This window comes from Pristiophorus japonicus, chromosome 8 (assembly GCF_044704955.1).
Source record: "Pristiophorus japonicus isolate sPriJap1 chromosome 8, sPriJap1.hap1, whole genome shotgun sequence".
NCBI lineage: Eukaryota > Metazoa > Chordata > Chondrichthyes > Pristiophoridae > Pristiophorus > Pristiophorus japonicus.
The window spans coordinates 980,756-1,004,026 of record NC_091984.1 but is presented as its reverse complement, the minus strand read 5'-3'; the positions used below and the strand labels follow the sequence as shown (position 1 = coordinate 1,004,026).

At 51.9% G+C, this 23,271-nt stretch overlaps 1 protein-coding gene across 1 annotated transcript in view; it reads right to left on the bottom strand.

The window, feature by feature from the left end:
* dnai3 (dynein axonemal intermediate chain 3) overlaps positions 1–23,271 on the bottom strand; it is a 204,316-nt gene that overhangs the window by 131,173 nt on the left and 49,872 nt on the right. Inside the window, exons 6-9 of the mRNA XM_070885953.1 lie at positions 18,588–18,787; positions 16,210–16,326; positions 14,214–14,404; positions 12,527–12,651 (exon numbers count right to left, since the gene is read on the bottom strand). Of these exons, the coding sequence (XP_070742054.1) occupies positions 12,527–12,651; positions 14,214–14,404; positions 16,210–16,326; positions 18,588–18,787 (633 nt within the window). The remainder of the gene's footprint in view (positions 1–12,526; positions 12,652–14,213; positions 14,405–16,209; positions 16,327–18,587; positions 18,788–23,271) is intronic.

Genomic DNA, 23,271 nt, shown 5'->3' with positions numbered 1-23,271 from the left:
ACGTTGCCCAGCTGAGCACACGTGTTGCACCTGCGAACACAAAGTTCCAGGTCTGCATCTATCCCTGACCACCAAATGTGTGACCTGGCAATTGCCTTCATCATGACAATGCCTGGATGCTCATTGTGAAGTTCTCCAATAAACACCTCTCAGCCCCTCTAGGGCATGATTTCTCGGTTTCCCCACAGTAGGCAATTGGCCTGAATCGAGAGTTCACCCTTGCGCCTATGAAATGGTTTAAACTCCTCAGGGCATGCCCCGTATGTGGCTGCCCAGTCCCCATTCAGGACACATTTCTTAACTAAAGACAGTAGCGGGTCTTTATTTGTCCAGACTTGAATCTGACGGGCTGTCACAGGTGAGCCTTCGCTTTCGAAAGCTTCAACAGCCATGACCATCTCAGCACCATGCTCAGTTGCCCCCTCAGTGGTGGTTAGTGGGAGCCTGCTGAGTGCATCGGCGCAGTTTTCAGTGCCCGGTCTGTGCCGAATTGTGTAGTCATAGGCGGCTAACGTAAGTGCCCACCTCAGTATGCGGGCCGATGCATTCGCATTTATGGCCTTGTTGTCGGCCAAAAGGGACGTTCGGGGTTTGTGATCTGTCTCCAGCTCAAATTTTCTGCCAAACAGGTACTGGTGCGTTTTTTTTTACTGCATATACACATGCTAGCGCTTCCTTTTCTATCATCCCGTAGCCCCTTTCTGCCTGGGACAGACTTCTGGAGGCATAAGCTACCGGCTGTAACTGACCCTTGGCATTCACATGCTGCAACACACACCCGACCCCATAGGACGACGCATCGCACATTAAAACATGTTTCTTACATGGGTCATATAGCGTTAACAGTTTGTTGGAGCAGAAAAAATTGCGTGCTCTATCAAGAGCCCTTTCCTGGCTGTCCCCCCAGACCCATTCATGACCTTTGCATAGGAGCACGTGTAGCGGCTCTAACAGTGTGCTCAATTTGGGAAGAAAGTTACCAAAATAGTTCAGGAGCACCAGGAACGAACACAGCTCCGTCGTGTTACGGGGTCTGGGTGCTCTCTGGATCACTTCCGTTTTGGACGCAGTAGGTCTGATCCCGTCTGCTGCTACCCTCCTCCCCAAGAATTCTACCTCTGGAGCTAAGAAGACGCACTTCGCCTTTTTCAGTCGCAGCCCTACCCGGTCCAGTCTGCGTAGCACCTCCTCCAGGTTGTGGAGGTGTTCTTCAGTATCACGACCCGTGATGAGGATGTTGTCTTGAAAAACCACCGTCTTTGGAATCGACTTGAGGAGGCTTTCCATATTTCGCTGAAAGATCGCGGCGGCCGAACGGACATCTGTTATACTCAAACAACCCCTTGTGCGTCGTGATGGTGGTCAGCTTCTTCGACTCACTCGCCAGCTCCTGGGTCATGTAAGCTGAGGTCAGGTCCAATTTTGAAAAAATGTTGGCACCGGATAGCGTCGCAAAGAGGTCCTCCGCTCTCGGTAGCGGGTACTGGTCTTGGAGTGACACCTGATTGATGGTGGCCTTGTAATCACCACATCCTGACCGACCCATCCGCCTTGAGCACCGGCACAATCGGGCTCGCCCAGTCACTGAATTCGACTGATGAGATGATGCCTTCCCTCAGCAGGCGGTCCAATTCGCCTTCTATCTTTTCCCGCATCACGTACGGCACCGCTCTGGCCTTGTGGTGTACTGGCCTGGCGTCTGGGTTTGTGTGAATCACTACCTTGGTCATGAAACAGCTCGATGATGTGGACAAACTTCCTTGGGCACCCAAGTTTCGTCAAGATTGACCACAGCGCTGCTCTGTTGACAGTATCAAAGGCCTTGGTGAGGTCAATAAATACAGCGTACAGGTCCATGTTCTGCTCAATGCACTTCTCCTGCGCTTGTCTGAGTGCAAAGATCATGTCCGCTGTGCTCCGACCAGGTCGAAAGCCACATTGTGTTTCTGGAAGATTTACTTCTGAGACACTAGCTATGAGTCGGTTCAATACTATGCGGGCGATGATCTTCCCAGCAATGGACAGAAGCGATATTCCCCTGTAGTTGCCACAGTCTGCTTTGTTGGCCTTGTTCTTGTAGAGGGAAACTATCCTAGCATCACGGAAGTTCTGTGGCATGTCTTCATCTTCCCAGTTGCTAGTTATTATTGTCATGAAAGGCCTCGAGAGTTGCTGGGCCTACTGCCTTGTAGATTTCGGCGGGGATTCCATCCTTTCCTGGAGCCTTTCCAGTACTCACCTGGTTGATGGCTTTCTTTACTTCGTCCATGCTGGGAGGAAGATCAAGATCTTCTTTGATAGGTTGCTAGGGTATGGAGTCAAGTGCTTCTTCATTCACTGTTGAAGGTCAATTTAGATGATTACTGAAGTGTTCTCTCCACCTCTCATTTATGCCAGTCCTGTCTTTGATCAAAGTGCTGCCATCTGCTGAAAGGAGTGGAGTAGTGCTGGGTTGTGACAACATGACAGGTGAAGTGCTCTCAGACACACAACCACGGCCCCATTTGCCGTCTCAAATGGAGTGAAACAAGGTTGTGTACTCGATCCAGTTCTGTTCAACCTATTCTTTACCTGCGTCATGAACTATGCCATAAAAGACTTGGAGTTTGGGGTCTACCTGAAATATCGATTAGATGGTTCACTGTTCGACCTCCACCGCCTTGCTGCAAAGAGCAAAGTACGGAAACGACTCATCCTAGAGGCACTCTTTGCTGACGACTGCGTCCTTATGGCACACAAGGAGAGTGACCTACAATTCATACTCAGCAAATTTGTTGAGGCAACAGAATTGTTTGGCCCAACCATCAGCCTCAGTAAAACCGAGGTTCTCTATCAGCCTGCCCCTGGCACCACAGCACCTGCTCCCACAGTCTCCATCGGCAGTATACAACTAAAGTCAGTGGACAGCTTCAAGTACCTTAGCAGCACCATATCAAGTGATGGGTCCTTGGACAAGGAGATTGATGCAAGGATCTGTAAAGCCAGCCAGACACTTGGTCACTTGGGCACTAAGGTGTTGAGTCACCACCACATCCGACTGTTGGTGTATAGAGCAGTCGTTCTCTCATCTCTCCTTTATGGATGTGAGGCCTGGACACCCTACAGGCATCACACCAAAAAGTTGGAAGTTTTCCATATGCGCAGTCTCGGATCTATACTCCACATACGCTGGCAAGACCGGATGTCAAACTTTGAGGTTCTGGAGAGAGCACAATCAACTAGCATCGAGGTGGTGATCAGGCGAGCCCAGTTCCGGTGAGCTGGACATGTCATCCGTATGGATGGGTCAAGGATCCCTCGTCAGCTTCTTCACGGCGAGCTCTGTGAAGGTCAAAGACACCAGGGGTGCCCCCGCAAGCGCTACAAAGATTGCATCAAGGCTAACCTCCAGTACTGTGGCATCCGACCAAAGGACCTCGAGAATACAGCAGCTAATAAAATCCAGTGGTGAACCCTCACGAGGACTGCCTGCCAGACCTTCGAAGAAAGCCGATGACAACGCCTGTGGGACACTAGAGATAGACGACATCAGGTGGCAGTACTGTCAGCATCAGGCTCATCGAACTTCCCTTGTCCGACGTGCAAGAGACTATGTGCATCCAGAATTGGCCTATACAGCCACTTGAAGACACATGCCATTGATGATTAGCACATCAACGTCTTTGTTGGATACGACAGACTACCAAGACCTTGGTCCCCATGAAAGTGCCAATGCCGGGTTGAAATAATGAGTCAAATTTGTCCAGGATCTGTGAGCATGATATTCGCTCCACAGAAGAAATTGCATTGACATCGCCCCATTTCCAGTTCATGACAGCAAGCCAACTCCTCCCCAGTAGTGCGGACTGTCCCCTGGGACAATTCAGAATGGCAAGCTGTTCTCCGAATCTTTGTGGGTCACGACTACCGTGGCGCTGCCTAGCACCGGAATGATCTCCTTTGTATATATCCGTAGCTGTGCGTCAATCGGCAATAATTTTGGCCTCTTGGCCTTGGACACCACAACCTTTCGAACTGTTTGATACTCATCAGGGACTGGCTAGCCCCCGTGTCTAGCTCCATTGATACTGGGATGCCATTGAGGAGCACTTTCATCATTATCGGTGGCGTCCTGGTGTATGAACTGTATACGTGCTCCACATGAACTCGCTGAACTTCAGCTTCCAGCGATTTCCCCACTGTTCATTTGGCCTCATAGGGCTTACATCAGGCCCGTCCTCCTCATACATCAATCTGGCTGCAGGCTTCCTGCACATACGTGCCAAGTGACCGCTGACGTTGCAGTTTCTGCAGGTATATTGCTGATACCTGCAAGCTCTGGCTGGGTGTTTGCCTCCAGCCCCGTTGTTGGAAACAAAAGGTCCATTACCAGTCAATCGCCTCTGACTGTCCTTAAGTGCACCATTAACAGGTGTTGATGGCCCCATTACTGGCCGCATTGTCCCTTGCGATGGCATGAATCGCCGTTCAGCTAGCCATTGTCTCTGTTGAATTCCCCCTTTGGGTTCGACTGCATGCTGGGGCATATCCAATTGCCCTTGTCTGCCTAGAGAATTGTGTGCTGCGTTAACAATGTTGACCCCCTGGTCGTTTGCCGCATTTGAGCCAAGATTTTTACCATAAATCATTCTGGTCTCTTCCTCCCCTGAGATAAATGTCTGGGCTATCAGATCCGCCATTTCCAAGGTCAAGTCTTTGGTCTCAATCAGTTCCTGAAAACCCCAGTGTGCCCGATGCCCTCAATAAAAAAGTCTCACAGCACCTCCGCTCTGCATGCATCTGTGAACTTACATAGGCTCGCCAGTTGCCGGAGATCTACCACGAAGTCAGGAATGTTTTGCCCTTCTCGCCGCCGGTCTGTGTAAAACCGGTGTCTCATCATGTGCATGCTGCTCGCTGGTTTAAGGTGTTCCCCGATCAACTTACTGAGCTCTTCGAATGTCTTGCCCGCCGGCTTCTCTGGCGCTAGAAGGTCCTTCATCAGGGAGTACGTCCTGGATCCACAAACCGTCAGGAGATGAGCCCTGCGTTTGTCGGCCGAATCCTGTCCCAACCATTCCTTAGTGACAAAGCTTTGCTGTAGTCTCTCAATAAAGTTGTCCCAATCATCACCCACACAATACCTCTCTTCTGTGCTCCTTATGGCCATGCTCGCATGGTTTAAGTCCCAGTTTCTCGTTGCCAATAATATGTCCTTACTATACAGTATAAATGCACACGAGGCCCATACTTGAGAGAAGGTCACTCTGTGACCAGTTACCTTTATTACCAAGACCTCAAGAGGCAGACGGTGGGTGGAACTTCCCCTTTTATACCGGAAAGTCCAGGTTAGGAGTGTCTCCCACAAGTTTGCCCCCTGTGGTCAGTGTTCTTAAGGTGTACAACTTAGCTCAGCTTACACATGGGTTACAATGACTGTTGACACACCTAACCTGTCCAATTCACCCTGCAGCCTCTTAGCATCCTCCTCACAGCTCACACCGCCACCCAGCTTAGTGTTATCTGCAAAATTGGAGATATTACACTCAATTCCTTCATCTAAACCATTAATGTATATTGTAAATAGCTGGGGTCCCAGCACTGAGCCCTGCGGCACCCCACTAGTCACTGCCTGCCATTCTGAAAAGGATCCGTTTATCCCAACTCTCTGCTTCCTGTCTGCCAACCAGTTCTCTATCCACGTCAGTACATTACCCCCAATACCATGTGCTTTGATTTTGTACACCAATCTCTTGTGTGGGACCTTGTCAAAAGCCTTTTGAATGTCCAAATACACCACATCCACTGGTTCTCCCTTGTCCACTCCACTAGTTACATCCTCAAAAAATCATCTCACCCTATCCCCATATCCTTCTATTCCTTTCTCCCTCATGTGTTTATCCAGCCTCCCCTTAAATGCATCGATACTATTCACCTCAACCCCTCCCTGTGGCAGCGAGTTCCACATTCTCACCCCTCTCTGGGTAAAGAGGTTTCTCCTGAATTCCCCATTGGGTTTATCAGTGACTGTCTGATATTGAGGACCCTTAGTTTTTGACTGGCTCACAACTGGAAACATCTTCTCTACATCTATCCTATAGAACCCCTTCATAATTTTAAAGACCTCTATCAGGTCCCCCTCAGTCTCCTCTTTTCTATCGAAAGGAGCCCCAGGCTGTTTAGTTTTCCTGATAGTTGTACATAAAGAAATTGCAGACTTGAAAGATGCTACAAATTGTCTGAACCGGGGATTGACACTGGGAAGAACTCCCCTGCTCTTGTTTGAGTAGTGCTGTGGGATCTTTACATCCACCTGAAGGGCAGACAGGGCCTCGGTTTAAAATCTCGTCCGACAGTGCGGCGCTCCCTCAGTATTGCTGCTCCAACAGTGCAGTACTCCCTCAGTACTGCTCCTCTGACAGTGCAGCACTCCCTCAGTACTGCTCCTCTGACAGTGCAGCACTCCCTCAGTACTGGCACTGGAGATTCAGCCTAGATTTTGTGCTCAAGTCCCTGGAATTATAGAATCATAGAAATTTACAGCACAGAAGGAGGCCATTCGGCCCAACATGTCTGCGCCGGCCGACCAAGAGCTATCCAGCTTAATTCCACTTTCCAGCTCTCGGTCCGTAGCCCTGTAGGTTACGGTACTTCAAGTGCACATCCAAGTACTTTTTAAATGTGGTGAGGGTTTCTGCCTCTACCACCCTTTCAGGCCGTGAGTTCCAGACCCCCACCACCCTCTGGGTGAAAAAAGTTCTCAAGTCCCCTCTAAACCTCCTACCAATTATTTTAAATCTGTGCCCCCTGGTTGTTGACCCCTCTGCTAAGGGAAATAGGTCCTTCCTAACCACTCTATCCAGGCCCCTCATAATTTTATACACCTCAATCAGGTCTCGCCTCAGCCTCCTCTGTTCCAAAGAAAACAAACCCAGTCTATCCAATCTTTCCCCATGGCTAAAATGTTGCACTCCAGGCAACTTCCTTGAAAATCTCCTCTGTACCCTCTCCAGTGCAATCACATCTTTCCTGTAATGTGGTGACCAGAACTGCACACAGTACTCCAGCTGTGGCCTAACTAGTGTTTTATACAGTTCAAGTATACCCTCCCTGCTCTTATATTCTATGCCTCGGCTAATAAAGGCAAGTATTCCATATGCCTTCTTAACCATCTTATCCACCTGGCCTGCTACCTTCAGGGATCTGTGGACCTGCACTCCAAGGGGTTGAAATTCGGTTACTAACTCCTGCTGATAACGCCGGTGTTAGTGTTAACTGGGAGTTGGGCAGTTGGCAGTGGCGCTGGGTGCTGTTCACGCCTGACGCGAAATTCGATGGTTATTTTTTTTTAAAAAGGGTGTTAAAATGTTACCTCCCGTCAGCTAACACCATGGAAACCGTGTCGTCAGTGCGTGTGCAATGCTCCTTGGCGCCTCTATCGCCATATTTAGTTTGTATGGCTGCCGTACCAGCAGGGGGCCGTACAGCCTGAAAACAGTGGTGGTGAAACAACAGTACCCGGGCACAATCACCCAGAGAGTAAGGTCAGTATTTTATTTATTTCTTCATTTTGTCATTAGTTGTAACAGTGGGGAAGTTTGTGTGTGTGTGGGGGTCGGGGAAGTTTGTGTGTGTGTGTGGGTCGGGGAAGTTTGTGTGTGTGTGTGGGGGTCGTGGAAGTTTGTGTGTGTGTGGGAGGGTCGGGGAAGTTTGTGTGTGTGTGGGTCGGGGAAGTTTGTGTGTGTGTGAGGGTCGTGGAAGTTTGTGTGTGTGTGGGAGGGTCGGGGAAGTTTGTGTGTGTGTGTGTGGGTCGGGGAAGTTTGTGTGTGTGTGGGTCGGGGAAGTGTGTGTGTGTGGGGGGGTCGGGGAAGTTTGTGTGTGTGTGTGTGGGTCGGGGAAGTTTGTGTGTGTGTGAGGGTCGTGGAAGTTTGTGTGTGTGTGGGGGGGTCGGGGAGGTTTGTGTGTGTGTGTGTGGGTCGGGGAAGTTTGTGTGTGTGTGTGTGTGTGGGTCGGGGAAGTTTGTGTGTGTGTGGGGGGTCGGGGAGGTTTGTGTGTGTGTGGGGGTCGGGGAAGTTTGTGTGTGTGTGGGGGTCGGGGAAGTTTGTGTGTGTGTGGGGGTCGGGGAAGTTTGTGTGTGTGTGTGGGGGTCGGGAAGTTTGTGTGTGTGTGTGGGGGTCGGGAAGTTTGTGTGTGTGTGTGGGGGTCGGGGAAGTTTGTGTGTGTGTGTGGGTCGGGGAAGTTTGTGTGTGTGTGGGGGGTCGGGGAAGTTTGTGTGTGTGTGGGGGGGTCGGGGAAGTTTGTGTGTGTGTGGGGGTCGGGGAAGTTAGTGTGTGTGTGTGGGGGGTTCGGGGAAGTTTGTGTGTGTGTGGGGGTCGGGGAAGTTAGTGTGTGTGTGTGGGGGGTTCGGGGAAGTTTGTGTGTGTGTGTGGGGGTCGGGGAAGTTTGTGTGTGTGGGGGGGTCGGGGAAGTTTGTGTGTGGGGGGTCGGGGAAGTTTGTGTGTGTGTGGGGGGGTCGGGGAAGTTTGTGTGTGTGGGGGGGTCGGGGAAGTTTGTGTGTGTGGGGGGGTCGGGGAAGTTTGTGTGTGTGTGGGGGTCGGGGAAGTTTGTGTGTGTGGGGGGGTCGGGGAAGTTTGTGTGTGTGGGGGGGTCGGGGAAGTTTGTGTGTGGGGGGTCGGGGAAGTTTGTGTGTGGGGGGGTCGGGGAAGTTTGTGTGTGTGTGTGGGTCGGGGAAGTTTGTGTGTGTGGGGGTCGGGGAAGTTTGTGTGTGTGTGTGTGGGTCGGGGAAGTGTGTGTGTGTGGGGGTCGGGGAAGTGTGTGTGTGTGTGGGGGTCGGGGAAGTTTGTGTGTGTGTGTGGGGGTCGGGGAAGTTTGTGTGTGGGGGGGGGTCGGGGAAGTTTGTGTGTGTGTGGGTCGGGGAAGTTTGTGTGTGTGGGGGGTCGGGGAAGTTTGTGTGTGGGGGTCGGGGAAGTTTGTGTGTGGGAGTCGGGGAAGTTTGTGTGTGTGTGGGGGGGTCGGGGAAGTTTGTGTGTGTGGGGGTCGGGGAAGTTTGTGTGTGGGAGTCGGGGAAGTTTGTGTGTGTGGGGGGGTCGGGGAAGTGTGTGTGGGGGGGTCGGGGAAGTTTGTGTGTGTGTGTGTGTGTGGGGGTCGGGGAAGTTTGTGTGTGTGTGGGAGTCGGGGAAGTGTGTGTGTGGGGGTCGGGGAAGTTTGTGTGTGTGGGGGGGTCGGGGAAGTGTGTGTGGGGGGGTCGGGGAAGTTTGTGTGTGTGGGGGGGTCGGGGAAGTGTGTGTGGGGGGGTCGGGGAAGTTTGTGTGTGTGTGGGGGTCGGGGAAGTGTGTGTGTGTGTGTGTGTGGGGGTCGGGGAAGTTTGTGTGTGTGGGGGTCGGGGAAGTTTGTGTGTGTGTGTGTGTGGGGGTCGGGGAAGTTTGTGTGTGTGGGGGTCGGGGAAGTTTGTGTGTGTGGGGGTCGGGGAAGTTTGTGTGTGTGTGTGTGTGTGGGGGTCGGGGAAGTTTGTGTGTGTGTGTGGGGGTCGGGGAAGTTTGTGTGTGGGGGGGGGTCGGGGAAGTTTGTGTGTGTGTGTGTGTGTGGGGGTCGGGGAAGTTTGTGTGTGTGTGGGGGTCGGGGAAGTTTGTGTGTGTGTGTGTGTGTGGGGGTCGGGGAAGTTTGTGTGTGTGGGGGTCGGGGAAGTTTGTGTGTGTGGGGGTCGGGGAAGTTTGTGTGTGTGTGTGTGTGTGGGGGTCGGGGAAGTTTGTGTGTGTGTGGGGGGTCGGGGAAGTTTGTGTGTGGGGGTCGGGGAAGTTTGTGTGTGGGGGTCGGGGAAGTTTGTGTGTGTGGGGGTCGGGGAAGTTTGTGTGTGGGAGTCGGGGAAGTGTGTGTGTGAGGGGGTCGGGGAAGTTTGTGTGTGTGTGGGGGGGGTCGGGGAAGTTTGTGTGTGTGGGGGGGGTCGGGGAAGTTTGTGTGTGTGTGGGGGGGTCGGGGAAGTTTGTGTGTGTGGGGGTCGGGGAAGTTTGTGTGTGGGAGTCGGGGAAGTGTGTGTGGGGGGGTCGGGGAAGTTTGTGTGTGTGGGGGGGTCGGGGAAGTGTGTGTGGGGGGGTCGGGGAAGTTTGTGTGTGTGTGTGTGTGTGGGGGTCGGGGAAGTTTGTGTGTGTGTGGGGGTCGGGGAAGTGTGTGTGTGTGTGGGAGTCGGGGAAGTGTGTGTGTGTGTGGGGGTCGGGGAAGTTTGTGTGTGTGTGTGTGGGGGGGTCGGGGAAGTTTGTGTGTGTGGGGGTCGGGGAAGTTTGTGTGTGTGGGGGTCGGGGAAGTTTGTGTGTGTGGGGGTCGGGGAAGTTTGTGTGTGTGTGTGTGTGTGGGGGTCGGGGAAGTTTGTGTGTGTGTGGGGGTCGGGGAAGTTTGTGTGTGTGTGTGTGGGGGGGTCGGGGAAGTTTGTGTGTGTGGGGGTCGGGGAAGTTTGTGTGTGTGGGGGTCGGGGAAGTTTGTGTGTGTGTGTGTGTGTGGGGGTCGGGGAAGTTTGTGTGTGTGTGGGGGTCGGGGAAGTTTGTGTGTGTGTGTGTGTGTGGGGGTCGGGGAAGTTTGTGTGTGTGGGGGTCGGGGAAGTTTGTGTGTGTGGGGGTCGGGGAAGTTTGTGTGTGTGTGTGTGTGTGGGGGTCGGGGAAGTTTGTGTGTGTGTGGGGGGGGTCGGGGAAGTGTGTGTGTGTGTGGGGGAGTCGGGGAAGTGTGTGTGTGTGTGGGGGTCGGGGAAGTTTGTGTGTGTGTGGGGGAGTCGGGGAAGTGTGTGTGTGTGTGGGGGAGTCGGGGAAGTTTGTGTGTGTGTGGGGGGGTCGGGGAAGTGTGTGTGTGTGTGGGGGTCGGGGAAGTTTGTGTGTGTGGGGGTCGGGGAAGTTTGTGTGTGTGGGGGGTCGGGGAAGTTTGTGTGTGGGGGGGGGTCGGGGAAGTTTGTGTGTGGGGGGGGGTCGGGGAAGTTTGTGTGTGTGTGGGGGGTCGGGGAAGTTTGTGTGTGGGGGGTCGGGGAAGTCTGTGTGTGTGTGTGGGGGTCGGGGAAGTTTGTGTGTGTGTGTGGGGGTCGGGGAAGTTTGTGTGTGTGTGTGGGGGTCGGGGAAGTTTGTGTGTGTGTGTGGGGGTCGGGGAAGTTTGTGTGTGTGTGGGGGTCGGGGAAGTTTGTGTGTGGGGGTCGGGGAAGTTTGTGTGTGTGGGGGGTCGGGGAAGTTTGTGTGTGTGGGGGTCGGGGAAGTTTGTGTGTGTGTGTGGGGGTCGGGGAAGTTTGTGTGTGTGTGTGTGGGAGTCGGGGAAGTTTGTGTGTGGGGGGGGTCGGGGAAGTTTGTGTGTGTGGGGGTCGGGGAAGTTTGTGTGTGGGAGTCGGGGAAGTTTGTGTGTGGGGGTCGGGGAAGTTTGTGTGTGTGTGTGGGGGTCGGGGAAGTTTGTGTGTGTGTGTGTGGGAGTCGGGGAAGTTTGTGTGTGTGGGAGTCGGGGAAGTTTGTGTGTGTGGGAGTCGGGGAAGTTTGTGTGTGTGTGTGGGGGTCGGGGAAGTTTGTGTGTGTGTGTGGGGGTCGGGGAAGTTTGAGGGATTTTTCCTTCCTTCCCGATTCCCAGCGAGCACAGCGGCAGCCTCCCGATGCGAGAATCATTTGGCCTCCTGAGCTCCCGCCGAGAGTCAGTGTACAACGCCACCTTTAGCGCCGCTCTCTCATCTGTGGACATACAAACTGAATTTGGCAGCTAGAGCCTGCACCTAACGCCCAGCGGTAAATTCAGCACTCGGGCGGTAACACCGCCTCAAAAATGGCGGTACCGGATTTCATTACAGACCCTCAAGTTCCTTTACACTTCTCAGTAACCAACTATTTAATGTGTAATCCCTTGCCTTGTTAGCCCTCCCCAAATACATTACAGGTTGAACCTCCCTTATTCATAACTCCCTTATCCAGAACTCCCTTATCCAGAACTCCCTTATCCAGAACTCCCTTATCCAGAACTCCCTTATCCAGAACCACTCCTCGTCCGGAACCAGTCCCAGCCACCGGGTGGCGCATGCGCAGAACTCCGACATGAACAAATTGAAGTCCTTCCTTGCTGCCGACTCCCGCAATCGCTGGCCTGACCCCGCAATCCACCCCACCCCCCCCCCCATGATCTCTCTGCCGCACTCCCAGCCCCAAACCAGACAGCCCCGATATCCTCTTGCTCAGTACCTGTACCATCCAATTTAACGTGACCTCCCCTCATCCGGCAAAATCCCTTATCCAGAACAGGGCAGGTCCCGAGCGTTCTGGATAAGCGAGGTTCAACCATACCTCACACTTCTCCGGATTGAATTCCATTCGCCACTTCTCTGCCCACCTGACCAGTCCATTGACATGTGCATGTGGTCTGCAGTGGAACTTGCGCCCACAAGCTTCTGACTCAGGACCAAGTGGGCTACCAGTGAGCCATGGCTGACATCTGGGCGTATTACTGAAACTGTCGACTGCCCTATAGTTGTACAAGTGGCACGGATAGATTTTAGTTATCTTTGAGCCGCTGCTTCACTAGTAATGTGCAAAAGATCTTTGGATACCTGAGGGTGGATGGGGTCAGTGAAGTTCCAGAGAAGTAAATACGAATGACTGCGGAGTGATCTACTGGCCAGGTTTATCTTGTCCTCTGGGTTAACAGGATCCACTATTGCCACAGCCACTAGACCTGGAAATAAACACAAGGGTTCCTGAAAAGCCACAGATAAAAGCAACCCCAACATCCACGAGAAAGATTCAGCTTTTCAAAGTATGAGCAACCTTTGAGTCTGTGTAATTCCCCCGCCCTCGTTCCCTCCCCCCTTCCCATGATTGGATTGACGGAGACCGGATAGACAAGGAATACTGGGACAGTCTTCACGGCCTTGTGCCCCCAGCCGGGGCAGTGGGGGAACATCAGGAATGCACATTCCTATCCATTCACCTTGGCGTGCAGGAATTGGCTGTTTCCCACGGGGCATTACCTGCCAGTGTCACTCCCTGCTGGGAGCACGGAATTAGCCCCACTAACATTGACACGATCTGACAGAAATTGGTGAAACACTGGCGTATTTAGTGTGGGAGAAATTGGGACTTTGTAAAATCTGTCTTTGCCAATCGGCTGACCATTTCACATCTCTCCCGCTCTTTTAAATTTCCACTGAAGCGCCTCTCACGGCCGCAGGGCCTCCCAAGGTGCTTCCCAGCCAATGAAGTACTTTTGGAGTGTAGTCACTGTTGTAATGTGGGAAAAGCAGCAGACGATTTGCGCACAGCAAGCTCCCACAACGAGATAATGACCCAGATGTTTCAGTGATGTTGGTTGAGGGATAAATTTTGGCCCCAGGACACCGGGGAAGAACTCCCCTGCTCTTCATCGAATAGTGCCGTGGGATCTTTCACAGGCAGAGAGCAGCTGGGGCCTCGGTTTAACGTCTCATCTGAATGGCAGCACCTCCAAATGTGCAGAACATAAGGACATAAGAATTAGGAGAAGGATTAGGCTATAAGGCCCCGCGAGGCCCCACCTTTCAATAAAATCATGGCTGATCTTCGACCTCAACTCCACTTTCCCGTCTAGTCCAGTCCCCGTATCCCTTAATTCCCGTAGAGTTCAAAAATCTATAGATCTCAGGCTTGAATATATGCTTCCTCAGCACTGTACTGGAGTGGCGGCCTCAATTTTACACTCAAGTCCCTGGAGCGGGACTTGGATCTCCACAACCTTCTAACAACTGAGCCACGACTAACACCCAAAGAGCAATGGCCTTCACTAGGCCTGTATTCACTGGAGTATAGAAGAATGAGAGGGGATCTCATTGAAACGTATAAAATTCTGACGGGGTTGGATAGACTGGATGCGGGGAGGATGTTTCCCCCGGGGCTGGGAAGTCTAGAACAAGGGGTCACAGTCTCAGGATACGGGGGAGGAAATTTAAGACCGAGATGAGGAGAAATGTTTTCACTCGGAGGGAGGTGAACCTGAGGAATTCTCTACCACAGAAGGCTGTGGAGGCCAAGTCACTGAATATATTTAAGAGGGAGATAGATAGACTTCTAGAAACAGAAGACATCAAGGGGTATGGGGAGAAAGCGGGAATATGGTGTTGAGATAGAGGGTCAGCCATGATCATATTGAATGGTGGTGCAGACTCAAACGGCCGAATGGCCGACTCCTGCTCCTATTTTCTATGTTTCTATGTTTCACCTCTGCAAGTGTACAAATACCCCACGTGGTGAAGTTCCCCTTACCAAGAATTGTTGGGTGCCATTGAATGTCGCTAATCCGCTTTCCTTGGCTCTTTTGCAGGTCTGTGAAGGACTGGTACTCCTTTAAGTGGCAGTCTGCCTTTCCCCCAAAAGTGCTGTCTTCATCCGAAAGCCCCTTCCAGTCATCGTAAAAGACATCCATGATCTCATTCTGCTGCAAGGCTGCCTCAAACCTGCCACCAAAGCATAGCGTAATTGGTGCTAGTGATATACATCTGGACCACATGTGGACACTGCGTCCAGTCCTGGGCCCCGCCCCTCAGGGAGGGTATATCGCCCTTGGAGGGGGTGAGCACAGATTCACCAGACTGATACCGGGGCTGAAAGGGTTAAATTGTGAGGACAGGTTGCATTGACTATGTATTCCCTCGTGTATAGAAGATTAATGGGTGATCTAATTGAGGTGATTGTGATTAAAGTATTCGAGGGGGTAGATAGAGAGAAAAGTATTCCCTCTGGTGGGGGGAGCCCAGAACAAGAGGGCATCACTTTAAAATGAGAGCCAGGCCGTTCAGGGGTGATGTCGAGAAGTACTTCTTCACACAAAGGGTGCTGGGAATCGGGAACTCTCGCCCCACAAAGGCTGTCGAGGCCGGTTTTGGAGCCGTTGGGTTTTGGAACCACAGCCATGAGCTAAGTGAATGGTGAAACAGGCCCGAGGGGCTGAGTGGCCTCCTCCTGTTCCTCGGTGCTGGCTCAGCACATCTAAACCACAGGGCATGGCGGGGAATTGGTAAATAGGATCACACGAGGGACAGGGAAAGAGGAGTTGGTCCATGGAGGCGGTCCTGTACAGTCACGTTCAGGACATTGAGATTTGCCCTTCTCCCTCCCACCCACCAGCTCACTGGGAGACGCAAAACAGGTTTAAAAACTCTCGGCCAAGTCCGAGAATTGCAGTAAATTCCTCTCCCTGCAGTGTGACCTGTCGACCTATTTAGCCAATTTAGTCATTCAGCCAATCATTGGCAGGAATTACATTAATCTGGCCTTCCGAGATCTTGCTCCTTGCACCTAACAGTTTCCTTCTACCTCTCTTCTCCCACCTCCCTCCTCCAATATCCTCACCTTCTGTCCTGAAGGAAGAGAGGAAGGAGGTAACTGAATAAGAAGAATGCTACCTGCCGGTTGGAAGACCAACGTACGAAGAACAGGAGAAGGCCATTCAGCCCCTCGAGCCTGTCACGCCATTCAGTTAGCTCATGGCTGATCTGTATCCCAACTCCATCCACCTGCCTTGGCTCCATATCCCTGAATACCCCAGTCTGGCAAATAAATCTATTGATCTCATATTTACAATGATTAACCGAGCCAGCTTTGTGTGGGGGAGAGTTGCACACTCATACCAAGCTATGCGTGAAGAGGTGTTTGCTAACGTCACTCCTGAATGGCCTGGCTCGATTATAAGGTCATGTCCCCTTGTCCTAGGCTACCCGCAACGCCCCCTCTCAGCCCCCCGGCCCTGCCCACCTCCCACCCCTTTACCCCGCCAAACGCAACCAATGAGAAAAGCTTCTCTCGATCTACCCTATCCATTCCTTTCAAAATCCTAAAACCTCAATCAAATCACCCCTTAGCCTTCCTATATTCCAGGAAATCCAAGCTTAGTTTCTGTAATCTCTCCTCATAATGTAACCCTTGGAGCCCTGCATTCCTGTCAAGTCCAATGTATCCTGTACATTGTACAATGGGGGTTGCCAACCCCTCCAGGATTGGCCTGGAGTCTCCAGGAATTAATTATTAATTTGCTGGGCACTGTAGCGGGCAAAACCTGGGAGAAAAACAATTGGGGGTTTGTTTCCCCCATTTTCCTTGATGGGGGGGGGTGGGAAAAGTGGGGGGGTGGGGGGGAAAGAGGGAAACGGGTATTTGATTGGGTGGGGCAATTGAAGTTGGGATGGTCAAGCGATGCAACCTCCAGTAATGTGTCCAGACTTGAGTTGGCAACTCTGTGGATAACCGCGAACCGCAGCCATACCTCACAGCGACCGAGTTGAGAAAATCGATAAGGTCTTTAGATTTTAACATTTCGTCCTTGTCCTCTTCGGTGAATTCCCGGGGCATATACTGGGTGCAAGCATTCCTGGGGTATTTCCTGAAACAGGAATGTGACACACTTCAAATGAGACAATGGTCTGAACAGAATGTTTTGTTGAACGTTTACTGATTTGGTCATGTACAATCACAGACTGACACGGCACAGAAGGAGGCCATTCTGTACTGTGGGCCACCATACTATTCAATCGGCTTCCATCGCCCCCTTCAGGCAGCGTGTTCCTGATCACAACAACTGGGAACACCAGCATCTCCACATTCCCTTCCCAGTCACACACCATCCTGACTTGGAAATATATCGGCTGTTCCTTCATCGTCGCTGGGTCACAATCCTGGAACTCCCTCCCTAACAGCACTGTGGGAGCACCTTCACCACACGAACTGCAGCGGTTCAAGAAGGCAGCTCACCACCACCTTCTCAAGGGGCAATTAGGGATGGGCAATAAATTCCAGCCTTGCCAGCAACGCCCACATCCCAGAACGAATAAAAAGAATATATATCCTTTGCGCCCTTTCTAAGGTCTTGTATCTGTTTCCACCATCCTTTCAGGCAGTGCGATCCAGAGCTTAACAACTCGCTGCGTAAAAATAAAATTCTCCTCATCTCGCCCTCTGGTCCTTGTGCCAATTACCGTCAATCTGTGTCCTCCAGTTACTGAGTCTCTTGCCAGTGAAATGCACCTCAATTTAGTTTGCTTGCGCTCGTTAGCTCCATGCCAATGACCATTCACTTCACCAATGTGTAAGTTATAACAACATAAAAACATAAGAAATAGGAGCAGGAGTAGGCTATACGGCCCCTCGAGCCTGCTCCGCCATTCAATACGATCATGGCTGATCCAATCATGGACTCAGCTCCACTTCCCCGCCCGCTCCCTATAACCCCTTATTCCCTTATTGTTTAAGAAACTGTCTATTTCTGTCTTAAATTTATTCAATGTCCCAACTTCCACGGCTCTCTGAGGCAGTGAATTCCACAGATCCACAACCCTCAGAGAAGAAATTTCGCCTCGTCTCAGTTTTAAATGGGCGGCCCCTTATTGTAAGATCATGCCCCCTAGTTCTAGTCTCCCCCATCAGTGGAAACATCCTCTTTGCTTCCACCTTGTCAAGCCCCCTCATAATCTTATAGGTTTCGATAAGATCACCTCTCATTCTTCTGAATTAAAATGAGTAGAGGCCCAACCTACTCAACCTTTCCTCATAAGTCAACCCCCTCATCCCTGGAATCAACCTTGTGAACCTTCTCTGAACTGCCTCCAAAGCAAATGATTTAATGATCTAGACGAAGGGATTAAATGTAGTATCTCCAAATTTGCGGATGACACTAAGTTTGGTGGCAGTGTGAGCTGCGAGGAGGATGCTATGAGGCTGCAGAGTGACTTGGATAGGTTAGGTGAGTGGGCAAATGCATGGCAGATGAAGTATAATGTGGATAAATGTGAGGTTATCCACTTTGGTGGTAAAAACAGAGAGACAGACTATTATCTGAATGGTGACAGATTAGGAAAAGGGGAGGTGCAACGAGACCTGGGTGTCATGGTACATCAGTCATTGAAGGTTGGCATGCAGGTACAGCAGGCGCTTAAGAAAGCAAATGGCATGTTGGCCTTCATAGCGAGGGGATTTGAGTACAGGGGCAGGGAGGTGTTTCTGCAGTTGTACAGGGCCTTGGTGAGACACACCTGGAGTATCAGTTTTGGTCTCCTAACTTGAGGAAGGACATTCTTGCTATTGAGAGAGTGCAGCGAAGGTTCACCAGACTGATTCCCGGGATGACGGGACTGACATATCAAGAAAGACTGGATCAACTGGGCTTGTATTCACTGGAGTTCGGAAGAATGAGAGGGGATCTCATAGAAACCTATAAAATTCTGATGGGTTTAGACAGGTTAGATGCAGGAAGAATGTTCCCAATGTTGGGGAAGTCCAGAACCAGGGGTCACAATCGAAGGATAAGGGGTAAGCCATTTGGGACCGAGATGAGGAGAAACTTCTTCACCCAGAGAGTGGTGAACCTGTGGAATTCTCTACCACAGAAAGTTGTTGAGGCCAATTCACTAAATATATTCAAAAAGGAGTTAGATGTGGTCCTTACTACTCGGGGGATCAAGGGGTATGGTGAGAAAGCAGGAATGGGGTACTGAGGTTGCATGTTCAGCCATGAACTCATTGAATGGCGGTGCAGGCTAGAAGGGCCGAATGGCCTACTCCTGCACCTATTTTCTATGTTTCTATGTTTCCATCCTTTTGTAAATATGGAAACCAAAACTACGGTTGGGAGCGCATGTGACGACTCACCATGTTGTCTGTGTGCTGCTTTGCTGCAATAATGAGACGGCCTGTACCCCGATATTCCTCTCCAGATGCTTGATACTAAAGTTCTTGTCCTCGTAGGAGGCGCATTCCACATAGCTGTCCTTCGTTTCGTAGTCATTGCGATCAGTGAACTGCACCGGTGCCCCAAACTTTCTGCGGATACGCGAAACCATACATTTCATCTGTATTGGACACAGAAGTGTTTTACAGTGGGAGTTATAAATAGGCACCACTTCAAGTGCTTGTTTCTCTTGCTAGAAGCAGACCTGACATCGAGTGGGCCTCTCCACTCAGCCAGCACTGCAACTTTGACTAAAAACAAAACCTTAGATTTGGATCGACACCATTCAATGTGCTCGGTATGATTCAGCCTTGTTCCAGCCACTATCCCTCAGTTGTACGTTCCCAGTGATATTCCAGCTGGATCATTAAGGTAAGGCAAGCCACTGGCCCACCCATCCATAGAAGTCAGCTCACGTCACAGCACCGCCCCTTCAAATGGCTACTGTGTGTCTACCTCTGCTAACCGACCCAAAAGACTGTCTGCGTAATTACGTGATGTAGTGTTTCCTGACATTAATCATGAACTGGCCCTGTTATGTCTGTAATGTACTGATGAATGACTCCACGAGGCAATGTGTTGTACTCAAACTGTAGTGACCTTGGTCCTTTATTCGTAACTCCAGAGTGAGGCACAAGCACGGTGGGCAGCCTTTTATACTGGGCCCTGCACACCTATGCAGGTGACCCTCAGGTCTCCCACCGCAGTACCCTCTGGTGGACAGCCTCTGCCACAGGGGCAGGAAACCCCCGGTCTCCACCAGTTGCACCCTCTAGTGGTGCCAGCATAGTATATACACAATGTACACCTTATTGTTAGTACATCAGGTAACAAGACTCCATCTTATGCAAGTATACAGTGACTACACAGTGAGTATATCTATAGTCTGCATATATAACAGGCCCGTTGCCAGCTTTTTAACCGATGTCATTGCTTAACTTCAGATAATACTCCAGGTTAATTTTCATTCCACTTGCCTGGATGAGTGCAGCTCCAACAACACTCAATAAGCTCGACACCATCCAGGACAAAGCAGCCCGCTTGATTGTCACCCCATCCACCACCTCCAACATTCACTCCCTCCACCACCGGCGCCCCCTGGCTGCAGTGTGCACCATCTACAAGATGCACTGCAGCAACTCGCCAAGGCTTCTTCGGCAGCACCTCCCAAACCCGCGACCTCTACCACCTAGAAGGACAGGGGCAGCAGGTACATGGGAACACAACTGTCATGTATATACTTTTGGGATCATTAGCCACTAGATGGCGTCACTGTTGGAGGCCATTGGGCTGCATGCACATGTGTACAGCCCAAATATAAAAGGCCAGCCATTTTGTATATTAGTCACTTTGAACCTTAATAAAGCAGAGCCAAGGGCATACCTCTTGGAGTTAAACAGCTATTGTATACATAACAACCACCTCCAAGTTCCCCTCCCAGTCACACACCATCCTGACTGGGAAATATATCGGCCGTTCCTTCATCGTCGCTGGGTCCCAATCCTGGAACTCCCTCCCTAACAGCACTGTGGGAGCACCTTCACCACACGGACTGCAGCGGCTCAAGGCGGCGGCTCACCACCACCTTCTCAAGGGGCAATTAGGGACGGGCAATAAATGCCGGCCTTGCCAGCGACGCCCACATCCCAGGAATGAATAATAATAAAAACAATTCCATTTACTCTATGACCGCAAGGCCCACTTTCAAGGCTATGTTTGGCCAGCACCTATCTTCAAAACTCAGTCCTGTGACAGCCATCATGCTCACGACCCTATTCGGTCCCTCCTCCAGCTCTTGGATTTCCCCCGCGTGCCGCAGCGACCCAAACCGAACACGATACTCAAAGCGGGGCCCAGAGCAGAGTGCGATGCGGCCTCAACACGGCGGCCCTCAGGCTGGTTCTGATTTGGCAATTGTTGGACACCTTGGTGAGCTACGGGTTAATAATCGAAGTTCCATGCAAGCAACCGGCTTTCAACGGTTGACAGGATAGTAGCAGGGTGCCACGATAAATAAGGATGGGTTATCTTCTGCTCCAAATCGCTGACTGTTATCCACAAGGAATGCCCGTGCCAGGAATTAAGGGGTGGGGGGAGGGGTGAATTGCGTCGCGCCCCGTTTGGGGGAGGCAACAGCCGCGAGGCGTGAGTTCCTGTGCCAGGGGCGTAGATCGCGCCCTGCTCGCGATATCAGGGTTACTGCGAGTGTGCTACCCACTGAACCTCGCCTGACTCCACAACTGACCGTGACCCCCATGAGAGCAAAGTGCGTTCCTTCTGCGCAGCACCAGAATTGCAAGGACTTCCTGCTCTGGGCAATATACTGGGTCCATGATGGTTCCCTTGACGGGAAGGATCTAACAACATAAGAAATAGGAGCAGGAGTAGGCCATACGGCCCCTCGAGCCTGCTCCGACATTTAATATGATCACATCTGATCCGATCATGGACACAGCTCCATTTCCCCGCCCGCTCCCCATAGCCCCTTATCCCCTTATCATTTAAGAAACTGTCTATTTCTGTCTTAAATATATTCAATGTTCCAGCTTCCACAGCTCTCTGAGGCAGCCAATTCCACAGATTTACAACCCTCTGAGAGAAGAAATTTCTCCTCATCTCAGTTTTAAATGGGCGGCCCCTTATTCTAAGATCGTGCCCTCTAGTTCTAGTCTCCCCCATCAGTGGAAACATCCTCTCTGCATCCACCTTGTCAAGCCCCCTCATAATCTTATACGTTTCGATAAGATCATCTCTCATTCTTCTGAATTCCAATGAGTAGAGGCCCAACCTACTCAACCTTTCCTCATAAATCAACCCCCTCATCTCCAGAATCAACCGAGTGAACCTTCTCTGAACTGCCTCCAAATCAAGTATATCCTTTCGTAAATATGGAAACCAAAACTGCTCGCAGTATTCCAGGTGTGGCCTCACCAATACCCTGTATAACTGGAGCAAGACTTCCCTGCTTTTATACTCCATCCCCTATGCAATAAAGGCCAAGATATATTTCAAGGCTGGCAGAAGGGACGATGGCTAAAAGGCGTTGGTAACCCCACTGCACCTCCCCCCCCCCCCCCACCCACTTGCCCTCACGGGCATGCATAAGCTGGGCCTTCCAGCTGTCATGCCAAGTGGGCATTGGGAATGCATCAGAAGTGGTAGCTGCACCCCCTCAAGTGTCAGCCTGGATTTATGTGCTCGAGTCCCTGGAGCGGAACTTGACCTCACAACCTTCTGACTCAGAGGCGACAGTGCTGACCTCTGAGCCACGGGCTAACTTTGGGACAGACAATGGTCAATCTAAAATTCAATTGGCCGAGTACTTTTTTTTTTTTAATTGGCCAATTTCCTCCCTCACTCTGCACATCAGCACAAGCTATCACTGTGCGAGACAAAGGGTTGCTTTGCTTAAAATTAATTAAGGTGTCACAGCCATAGCTCACTGGATAGCACATTCACCTCGGAGTCAGGAGGCTGTGGGTTCAAGTCCCAACAATCCAGGCTGACACTCCAGTGCAGTACTAAGGGAGTGCTGCACTGTCAGAGGAGCAGAACTGAGGGAACGCTGCACTGTCAAAGGGGCAGTACTGAGGGAGCACTGCACTGTTGGAGGGGCAGTACTGAGGGAGCGCCGCACTGTCGGAGGGGCAGTACTGCGGGAGTGCCGCACTGTTGGAGGGGCAGTACTGAGGGAGTGCTGCACTGTCGGAAGGGCAGTGATGAGGGAGTGTCGGAGGGGCAGTATTGAGGGAGCGCTGCACTGTCGGAAGGGCAGTGATGAAGGAGTGCCGCACTGTCGGAAGGGCAGTACTGAGGGAGTGCTGCACTGTCGGAGGGGCAGTACTGAGGGAGTGCTGCACTGTCAGAGGGGCAGTACTAAGGGAGTGCTGCACTGTCAGAGGAGCAGAACTGAGGGAGCGCTGCACTGTCAAAGGGGCAGCACTGAGGGAGTGCTGCACTGTCGGAGGGGCAGTACTGCGGGAGTGCCGCACTGTCGGAAGGGCAGTGATGAGGGAGTGCTGCACTGTCGGGGGGACAGTGATGAGGGAGTGCCGCACTGTCGGAAGGGCAGTGATGAGGGAGTGCTGCACTGTCGGGGGGGGCAGTACTGAGGGAGTGTTGCACTGTCGGAGGGGCAGTACTGAGGGAGTGCCGCACTGTCGGGGGGGCAGTACTGAGGGAGCGCTGCACTGTTGGAGGGGCAGTGTTGAGGGAGTGCTGCACTGTCAGAGGAGCAGAACTGAGGGAGCGCTGCACTGTCAAAGGGGCAGTACTGAGGGAGCACTGCACTGTTGGAGGGGCAGTACTGAGGGAGCGCCGCACTGTCGGAAGGGCAGTGATGAGGGAGTGTCGGAGGGGCAGTATTGAGGGAGCGCTGCACTGTCGGAAGGGCAGTGATGAAGGAGTGCCGCACTGTCGGAAGGGCAGTACTGAGGGAGTGCTGCACTGTCGGAGGGGCAGTACTGAGGGAGTGCTGCACTGTCGGAGGGGCAGTACTGAGGGAGTGCCGCACTGTCGGAAGGGCAGTGATGAGGGAGTGCTGCACTGTCGGAGGGGCAGTACTGAGGGAGTGCTGCACTGTCGGAGTGGCAGTACTGAGGGAGC